This window comes from Myotis yumanensis, unplaced genomic scaffold, assembly GCF_028538775.1.
Source record: "Myotis yumanensis isolate MYYU_CA2020_CCGP unplaced genomic scaffold, mMyoYum1.0.hap1 SCAF_20, whole genome shotgun sequence".
Classification (NCBI taxonomy): Eukaryota; Metazoa; Chordata; class Mammalia; order Chiroptera; family Vespertilionidae; genus Myotis; species Myotis yumanensis.
This window is the reverse complement of record NW_027223771.1, coordinates 8,366,181-8,375,629: the sequence shown is the minus strand read 5'-3', so window position 1 is coordinate 8,375,629 and position 9,449 is coordinate 8,366,181. Positions and strand designations below refer to the sequence as shown.

The following is a 9,449-nucleotide window of genomic DNA, read 5'->3' as shown; positions in this document are numbered from 1 at the left end:
CCATCCAGCCACATATGAGTGGTGCCACCTCCCCAACGAGCCCGCCTCTGCTTTGCCATTAGGTGTGCATTTCGGTCCCGGTGACCTTTCCCGGTCTCTAGAGGGGCGAGCGCCTCGTCCTCGGGCAGAGGAGGCGCTTGGAAACCAAGGCAACCAGGCAGCGTCGCAGCTGCCAGAGCCACCATGCGCCTGCGCCCTGGATGCCCTTGGGGCGAGGGGGCGGGGCCGACACGCTCCAGGCTCCTCCCTTTCCGGCGCGCAGGCCGGAGCCCCGCCCCTCAGCCGACCTCCAGCCCGCGCCCCGGAAGTGCGTCACGCCGGCAAGATGGCGGCTGCGGCGGGCCGGCCGGGGGTCCTGGGCCGCCTCTGCCGTGTGCTGCTCTTCCTCTCACAGTTTTATATCTTGTCGGGCGGTGGTGAGTTCAAGGCCGGGGCCACGTCGGGTCTGGGTCTGGCTGGGTGGCCCGGGGGACCCCCGAGACCCACGGGAAGAGGGCGGAGGGGTGGCGGGGCGCTGCGGCCCAAGGCTGGCCGCCGGTCGGGGGACGCCCCTCGGCGCGGGGACACCTGGGCCGCAAGTTCCCCTACGGGCGGGAGACGGAGGGCTGGGGGCGGGGGTCCCCGACTCCGCGCTTTGCTCCCCAGTTGCCCACGGGCCTCGATGGGCGTGGACCCTGTTGGCGTCTCACTTCCGTTTTCCGGGCAGTTGAGTTTGAGGTCTTTCACGAGCAAGTCCCTGCGTGGCGGGGACCCCGCCTTTACCCTCCCGCGGGGGTTTCCCGTCCCGGGGTAACCGGTGTCTCTGATCGTAGGATCCTTAAACCTAGAGCACTCGCAGCCGCGGGCTCGGGCGGTGCGGGATCCGGGCGCCACGCGCACGTTCACGGTGGTTCCCAGGGCGGCAGGTACTAGGCGTCTTACGTTCCGGTAAATGTGTGCACTTCTCTCTGCTGGGTTCTCCCTCGCTTTTCCTTTTTGGATGACATGTCTTTTAGTGGATGAAATCACTTTCCTTCCCACCCAGCCCCCTTTTTTATTATTGATTTCAGAGAGAGGAAGGGAGAGGGAGAGAGACATCAATGATGAGAGAGAATCACCAATCGGCTGCCTCCTGCACGCCCCCTACTGGGAATCGAGCCCGCAACCCCGGCAGGTGCCCTTTCTAACCGTGTCCTCCTGGTTCCTATGTCGATGCTCAACCACTGAGCCACCCCGGCCGGGCTAAATGCTTTTTTTCCTTAAGCTGTTGAGCTGTTCGTCGGGCCCCAGAGCCGGCTGGGGGCAGAGCCCTGCTGTGGCTGCAGCTGTCTCTCGGGCCCCGGCTCTGCTTTTTCCATGCCAGCCTTGTCTCCTTGCTCCCCATCATGCCCCTTGACCTTGGGAAATGGTGTGTCTGTCTGTTAAGTCCGTGTCCTGAGAGAATGAGCTTGTCTCCCCGGCCCCTCGCAGAAAGCACCGACATCCCGCCCTACGTGATGAAGTGTCCCAGCAATGGCTTGTGCAGCAGGCTCCCTGCCGACTGCGTGGAGTGCAGGACCAACTTCTCCTGTGTCTACGGGAAGCCCGTCGCCTTCGACTGCACAGTCAAGCCTTCCGTTACCTGTGTGGTAAGTGCCGCCACCAGCTTGCTCTAGATGAACTCGCTGTAAATCTGGAGCTCTCAGGAGCGGTTAGACTGGAGGACGGGAAAGATTCTGAAAGAACGTGCTCTGCATTTAGTGTAAGTCCGCTTCTATGAATCTATTACAGAAGGAAAAAGTGAAAAAAAAAGCTAAGATAGAGTCTCTCTCTGGAGAGCTTACAGGGTTTTTTCCCCTGTCATTTCCAAATGTACAACTTACAAAGAACACGTGCTGTGTAAGCCTAAAAGGGATGGCCTAATCTCCCCGCCCTGAAATAACCTTAGTGATTTCGATGTGCCTTTGTCTAGATGTTCTTCCTATATATTTATGGGTGTATGTTTTTATGATCATAGGATCATACCATATTTATTTGCTTTGGATACATAATAGTTTGTATCCAGATATTTTCTTGCCACTTCCTGCCAGATCATGAAGTATTTGGCATGCTTTGTGCCATATGACTGTAGTTTTGTGGACATATTGATAAGCTGCTCTGTGATGACTGATGAGCTCTGTGTCCTGTGCTACGCAGGATCAGGACTTCAGATCCCAAAAGCACTTCGTCATCAACATGACTTGCCGGTTTTGCTGGCAGCTCCCGGAAACAGACTACGAGTGCTCCAACTCCACCAGCTGCATGACGGTGTCCTGTCCTCGGCAGCGCTACACCGCCAACTGCACGGTGCGGGACCACGTGCATTGCCTGGGTGAGCCGGGTCCGCGGGCCTGGGGAGCAAGATGCTTTTCTCTAAGCTTGCGTATGGAACTTTAGTCAGACATCTGAGAATCCGGGTTAAATTATTTCACCAGGAGCATTTATCAGCACTTTGGAGTTATGCCAAGCTTCATTAATATGAAAATGAACTATAAAAATCCAGAACATTTGCAATGCTCTTATCTTTTAAAATGGAGCAATAAAGCAAGACAAAATCCATAAGGTATGAAGTCTAATGCTGTCATTGAATCGTTTATTAATTTTTAGAGAGAGAGGAAAGGAGAGAGAGAGAAACATTTATGTGAGACCATAACATTGATCTGCTACCTCCTGCACGCTTCCTACTGGGCATGTGCCCTGACAGGAATTGGATCGTGACCTCCTGGTTCATAGGTTGACGCTCAACCACTGAGCCATGCTGGCCAGGCCTGACCTAACATTTAAATTTTAAATCTGCGCTTAGGGATGATCAGGTCTGTCTTCTTACCATTCACCGTAGTGGGCGTTACTGTAAGGAGGCTGAGTGTTTAGATTTTTAGTTACAAGGCCACTAGTTCAGTTAAGTCTCTGTGTAAGGGTATGTTTAGACCCATGTGTCTAAATGGAGAGCTTTCTTTTTCCTTAAAGGTAACCGGACGTTTCCCAAGATGCTGTATTGCAACTGGACCGGCGGCTACAAGTGGTCCACGGCCCTGGCTCTGAGGTGAGCTGTGTCACCAGTAAGCTAGAGGGCCGTTGGGAATTTGTTGGGGTCCGTGGAATCTTCCAGACACTGAGCTCCAACCAGCTCCTCCTTCAGACCTGAGGAAACAGCTGTGGGAAATGCTTAAGGGGTCAGAACCGGCCCTTTATGGAGTGGATGTTACCTGTCTCCCAGGAAGCCCGCACATGACTTAGATCTCAGCACGGGAAGGAATCTTGCGTCATTTGTTCCTAACACTAAATTTTTTAAAAAAATATATTGTTAGTGATTTCAGAGAGGAAGGGAGGAGAGGGAGAGAGAGACATCAATGATGAGGGAGAGGAACATCATGGATCGGCTGCCTCCTGCACACCCCTTACTGGGGATTGAGCCCACAGCCCAGGCCTGTGCCCTGACCAGAGATTGAACTTCGACCTCCTGGTTCACAGGTCGACGCTCAACCTGTGGGTCACGCCGCTGGGCCCTAACACTAATGTTTAGAGACGAGTGACTGGAACAGCTGGACCCGGGGCAGCAGGGGCGGTGGGCTGTTCGCCTTCCAGTGCCAACCCCTGACTCGTGCTCGCACTTTGTCCTAGGGATGTGCCATTTTCCAGAATAAAATGCAAGGAGGGCATTACTTTTCTTTAAAGAGAAACCCTAGGTTTCAGTCCAGCTAAAGGTCGTATGTTTACTGTGGACATTTTAACAGTCCGTGGCCCGTGATTACAGCTGGCCTTTGAACAACACAGGGTAAGGGTGTCAGCCCCCGCACAGTCAAAACTCCAAGTCTAACTTGGTGTTGCAAAGTGTGTACTAGTCCTTGTGATCCCCCAGGGGGTTGGGGTCCTGAGGTCCTTCCCAGGTGTGACCTCTCGGGGTCATGGCGCTAACCCGGCCGGGCGGTGGGGGGACGGCTGGTGGACCCGGTCCTGTTTGGTGTTCCAGCATCACCCTCGGCGGCTTCGGCGCGGACCGGTTCTACCTGGGCCAGTGGAGGGAAGGCCTCGGCAAGCTCTTCAGCTTCGGCGGCCTGGGGATCTGGACGCTGATCGACGTGCTGCTGATCGGCGTCGGCTACGTGGGGCCGGCAGACGGCTCTCTGTACATTTAGCGGCGATCCGTGCGCCTGGAAGGCCTCGGCCGGAGGAAGTGATGTCGCGAGTGCGCATTAGTGTGTGTTTAATGTACAGCATCTGTACTTGGCCTGCCTTGATGAAGGTAAAATTACAAAAGCAAAAACACTGCACCACGCTTCTCTGGAATTCGGTTTCATTTGCCTGAGATGTATTTTTTTCTGTGAAAAAACTGGGACTCGATTAACCTGGAGGAATGAACTGCAGTGACTGGAAATCGGTTTCGTTCCCGTGACTCCGTTTTCTGTTGCTTAAGTCGAAGTGCATCGCTCGGATCTCGGCCTGGACGGGTGGGCCTGCAGGAGCCTTTCAGCTGTGACGCGGGAAGTGGGCGGTTTATTCTTTAGCCCAATAACGGACCACCCGCACTTCAGTGCTCCATGAGTTTTGCGATGTCGTGTGTACGTCTGGTCTTCGTCTGACTGTCTAACGTGAACTAGAGCTTTCATGTCTGGTGGCTGTGGTTTGAACTTGATTAGTAATGTAAAAGGTTTGAGAGGACTGAAGAATTAATAAAGTTATAACTGGCTCTAAGAAACATTGGAGACTGTTTTCTGTATTAATAGATCATCTTGAGTAATCGTAGCAGCTGTTACCATTAAGAGGAATAATGTGCCCCGGCCGGTGTGGCCTGGGGACGGGAGGGTCCTGGCTTCCATTCCGGTCAAGGGCACGTACCTCAGTTGCAGGCTCGATCCCCGGGACACAACCAGTTGATGTGTCCTCTCACATGGATGTTTCTCTCTCTCTCCCCCTTCCTTCCCATTCTCTCTCAAAATAATGGAAAAATGCCCTCAGGTGAAAATTAACAAAAAAAAAGGTGAAATGTGTCTTTTTCAGGGCATCGCTCCATTCCAACAATTGACCCTTGCACAGCACGGGGTGAGGGCGCCAATCCAGAGCGGTCGAATGTCCGCGTGTGAGTTAAGTCAGCCCTGCAGATACGGGGGTTCCCAACTGCGGATGGAAAATACAGTTGACCCTCAAGCAACACGAGTGTGAGCTGCGTGGGTCCACCTAAGTCTGCGTAGCGGGGACCGCGCAGTCCGGGCCCTGGTTCGCTGTATTCACAGCTGGCTCGGTCGTTGGCGTACCGTGGAGTGTTCAGTGTGTTTTAGCACCACGAGTGTTTTTGAGTCCACAGATCCTTTATTGGAAAAAAAAGCAATTAAAAAAATTTTTTTTCAATTGATTTCCAGAGAGAGGAGAGGAGAGGGAGAGGAATTTCGATGTGAGAGCGAAACTTCAATCGGCTGCCTCCTGCACGCCCCCCACTGGGGACTGAGCCACAACCCGACCGGGAGTCGAAACGGCGTCCTTTCAGTGCACGGGACGCCACCCCACCGACTGAGCTACACCGGCCCAGGCTGGAAAAGCAGTTACTAACCCGATGTGGGCTTACAAAGGTCTCACGAAACCTCCGACTCGGCGTTTTCCTTTGGAATTGGGCATCCGAGCAGGCAGAGGGTTAACCGGCCCGTCAGGTTGGGAAGCTGTGAAGTAGTTTTGGGGATTTTCTTCACCAGCTTACTCATCACCGTTTACCTGAAAGGGGGCTGGTTCCCTCTGGGGATACCTTGTCCTGGAAGATCGGCTCAGGTGTGTCTTGGGGTCGCCGAGCCGCAGTTCCAGCTCCGGCCACTAGGTGGCGCGGCCCCATTACATTTGCGCTCTCAGATCAGCCCCTCAACACAGACCTGCTGGCGGGGCCCTGAGTCCTGACTCCCAGCTCCCTGGGGCTCTGAGATGGGGGTGTCCCTGTCCCCCTGAACCCCGACTCCAGCCCGTTCTCCCCTCCTACAGGCTCTGTCTTCATCGGGTGACGGTGCAATTGATGATGTGTCAGCTCAGCCAGAGCATTTCAATAGCTGGGGATGCTGTAACCGGGGCCATTTTGCTGTCATTGATCCCCAGGTGCCTGTGTGAATGGCTCCGGCTCCCTGTGGGTGTGAGGCTGGAAGGGGCCGTGACCTGAGCTGGTTTCATAGGGATGTGATGGATGGTCACACTCACCCCCAAAGCCCTCCGACTGCGGCCGTGGGGCGGCCCATCCACAGGCAGGGAAGCCACGAGGCACCAGAGGAGCGGGGAGCGGGGTGTGGGAGGCTGTGGGTAAGGATGAAGTTGTCCCCGATAGAGGGCTCATTTGTAAGTGTGAGTGATGGCCGTTACCTGGAAAATTAGATTCCGGCGCCTCCCGCCAGGGCTGAATTAACAAGGTGTCACTTGGGTGAACTCACTCTTTTATCAAGATCTCCGTTATGACGTCTAATCGGAGCCCCATAGACACAGCGCCCAGGGCCGTTCATCTCGCAATTAGCACATTTGGCTGTTTCTAGGATCCCCAGTGCTCTCGAGTGCAGGGTCAGAGACCCCTCCGCCTCAGGCTGAGCCGTCACACACACTCAGCTCACACACCTGCTCACATTCACACTCAGTCACACACACACACACACACACACACACACACACAGAAAACTTTCCGTCAGTACCTGCTCTATCAGCCAAACACCCCAGGAAAACGATGGCACCAGCCAGGCCTGCAGGAAGAGCACTAGGCGTCCCTGGTGGGTGGAGCCGGGAGCGGGGCCTGTCGGTACGAATTCTTCCTGACAGTTCAGATGAAGATGCGGCCCCAAAGCAAGTGTGTGTCCGCTATGTGGTGCATGCTCCACACGGGGCGGGAAACCCTTACACGTGCAATTCCAGGTTAGTAGGATGGGCGCTGGCCTGGCATTTATCCTGGTTCCGTCTCAAGCCAGCTGGGCAACTGTGAGCATCGATCGCAGTTGGTGGCTTTGAGCAGCAAGTAACAGAATATAATGCCATCGCATGCAATACATGAGCTGTTACCTAATCCAACAAGAAGCAGGGAGGCCTGGCCGGCGTGGCTCAGTGGTTGAGTGTCGACCTATGAACCAGGAGGTCACAGTTCGATTCCCGGTCAGGGCACATGCCTGGGTTACGGGCTTCATCCCCAGTGAGGGGCGTGCAGGAGGCAGCTGATCCATGATTCTCTCATCATGGATGTTTCTATCCCTCTCCCTTCCTCTCTGAAATTAATAAAAACATATTTTAAAAAAAGAAAAAGAATAGGGCATCGTCTCTAGACATCTGGCCCCATACCTGCCGCGCCGCCTCCATCTCTAAGGCACAGAAACTCGAGCCCTCTGGCTCCCTCGGAACTTCCTGTGGCCGTGATGGGCCAGCACGGGGGCCTGAGGACCCCTAACGGATGAGCAATCAGTGTGATGAGCAGAAAGAAGTAGGAGATGAGCCCATCGTCGGCGAGCAGAGCCTCGCTCTCCATCCCCAGCGAGGTCCTTGGGACATCCTTCATCCGTGCCCTGGGGGCCTGGGAGATGGCCAGATGCCCCCGCGTGCATGTGGCTAGCCAGAAGTGCCCCTTAAATTCCTCCTGCAATCCAGGGGCCGTATCTGGTTGGCTGTCTCAGTCAGCTTTAGGATATTGGTTTGAAAAAGGGTCATAAATTTTCTTTTCAATTTGGTTTCTGTGGCTTTTCTATTGCAACGTGCCCCTGTAGACTGGCTGTGCCTGACACTCGAGTTACGGAGAGGAATGCGAGGCGGAAATGAGGCCTCCAGCCCGGCCAGCGTGGCTCAGTGGTTGAGGGTGAACCTATGAACCAAGAGGTCAGCGTTTGATTCCCAGTCAGGGCACATGCCCGGGTTGCAGGCTCCATCCTCATTGTGGGGCGTGCAGGAGGCAACCAATTCGTGATTCTCATCATTGATGTTTCTCCCTCTCCTTTCTTCTCCATTCTTTTTGGGGTCCATTGTGCTCTTAGAGGTGGCCCTTTTAGGGTGGTGCTCTTAGGGCCCCCACAATGGGAGGGTAATGACCCCCAAGGAACCCCCATATGTTGGTGCAGGAAATGTGTGGTTGGCAGTTCCTGCTCGGGGACCGGAGTCTCTGTAGACTTGAAGTCCAGGTTCCCATTGGTTCTAAACAAGCTTTTATAGCCGAGACCGGCCCACGGCTCTTTTCCGAGGCCGCGTCCGGCCATTCACAGCTGCGAGCAAACACCCAAACCTCAGCTCCCCACCGAGCACCAAAGGCTCCCCGCCTGGAGGCTGGCCCAGCAGCGTCGGTCGAGCTGGTCCCAACGGGGAGTATGTGACACCCATAAATCACTGCTTTCGGGGGAGGGAGGGACAGGTGAGCCACGGGAAGGGTTTTTTGGGGAAGAGGAACAGTCCTCAGCTGATGCCTCCAGAAGTTTCCAAGGACGGCCCGCCTCCTGCCCGCAGGAAGTGCCCTGCGTTTTTCCTCGCTTCCCTGCCAACTCTCCTTCCTCTTCACTGGAACGAAGGGGGCTCGAGGGATCCCTCACTCGCCCTCGTCTCCGCGACATTTTTTCCATATTGTGATTCGCAGACTGGCTCTCCCTGCTGACGACTTTCTTTCTTTTCTTTTTTTTTTTTTAAGAGAAAAAGTGGAAGAGGCTGAGAGAGAGAGAGAAACATCCATGATGAGAGAGAATCATGGATCAGCTGCCTCCTGCCCGCTCCACACTGGGGATCGAGCCCGCAACCCGGGCATGTGCCCTGACCGGGAATCGAACTGTGACCTCCTGGTTCATAGGTCGACGCTCACCACTGAGCCACCCCGGCCGGGCTGGGTGCCCCTTCTTTCATCCTCGGTTCCTCCGAAGTGCACTCACCGCGGGACCACTGTCCCACCACCACGGCCCCTGTGCCTGTCCCTGTGGTCACTGCCTCGTGTCTGGATCACCGCGGACCCTCCAGCGGCCTCCCGCGTCCAGTGTGTCCCTGCAGCCTTGTCCAGCTCACACACAGACCCTGTCACAGAGGCTCACGTGTCCCTGTGCTCTGCCAAGTCCCTCCTCCCCGCTCCAGCTCCCTGGCTCCCACTGAGAGAGAGCCACAGCCCCGAGGGTGACAGGCCCGCGTGACCCACCCTACCCCCCAGGGACATCATCCCCCTGGCCCTGGTCCCCACGTGGCTACCCCCAGCCCCAGGGCCTGCTGCCTCCTCCAGGGCTTCCGACTTCATTTCCTGAGTCTCTCACATGTCACCAGGGCGGAGGGCCCCACCCACCCCGCCAGCCCATGTCATTGCCGCCTCCCGGGGCCCCTCTGTCCTCTTTCCTACGGCAGCTTCCTCTCCATCACGTCTCCGTGTGTGTGTGTGTGTGTGTGTTTGCACGCTCGCGTTTCATTAAACGCCCTGTTTACGTCTGCCTCCCCCGTGAGAGCCAAACAGAATGTCCACCCGAGAGAACAGGGCGTGGGTCTGTGTCGCTCCCGCC

At 55.7% G+C, this 9,449-nt stretch overlaps 1 protein-coding gene across 3 annotated transcripts; it reads left to right on the top strand.

The window, feature by feature from the left end:
- Positions 1-313: 313 nt before the first annotated feature.
- TM2D3 (TM2 domain containing 3) lies at positions 314-4,687 on the top strand. Of its 3 annotated transcripts, none has more exons than XM_070400506.1 (6): positions 314-416; positions 828-905; positions 1,450-1,607; positions 2,155-2,329; positions 2,965-3,040; positions 3,968-4,687. In XM_070400506.1, exons 1-6 carry the CDS (start codon positions 326-328, stop codon positions 4,131-4,133), a joined length of 744 nt encoding a protein of 247 aa, XP_070256607.1. In that variant the 5' UTR covers positions 314-325; the 3' UTR covers positions 4,134-4,687. The 3 variants fall into 3 exon arrangements, with proteins under 3 accessions (XP_070256607.1, XP_070256605.1, XP_070256608.1); XM_070400504.1 differs by having other exon boundaries at positions 813-905; XM_070400507.1 differs by lacking the exon at positions 828-905.
- Positions 4,688-9,449: the final 4,762 nt, after the last annotated feature.

What these genes read in the sequence shown, in the direction of transcription:
- TM2D3 (XM_070400504.1), top strand. Translation starts at nt 326, where the DNA reads ATGGCGGCTGCGGCGGGCCGGCCGGGGGTCCTGGGCCGCCTCTGCCGT. An exon ending in AGCCTTCCGTTACCTGTGTG is followed by an intron (nt 1,608 to 2,154) that starts GTAAGTGCCGCC and finishes TGTGCTACGCAG; the next exon opens with GATCAGGACTTCAGATCCCA. An exon ending in GGACCACGTGCATTGCCTGG is followed by an intron (nt 2,330 to 2,964) that starts GTGAGCCGGGTC and finishes TTTTCCTTAAAG; the next exon opens with GTAACCGGACGTTTCCCAAG.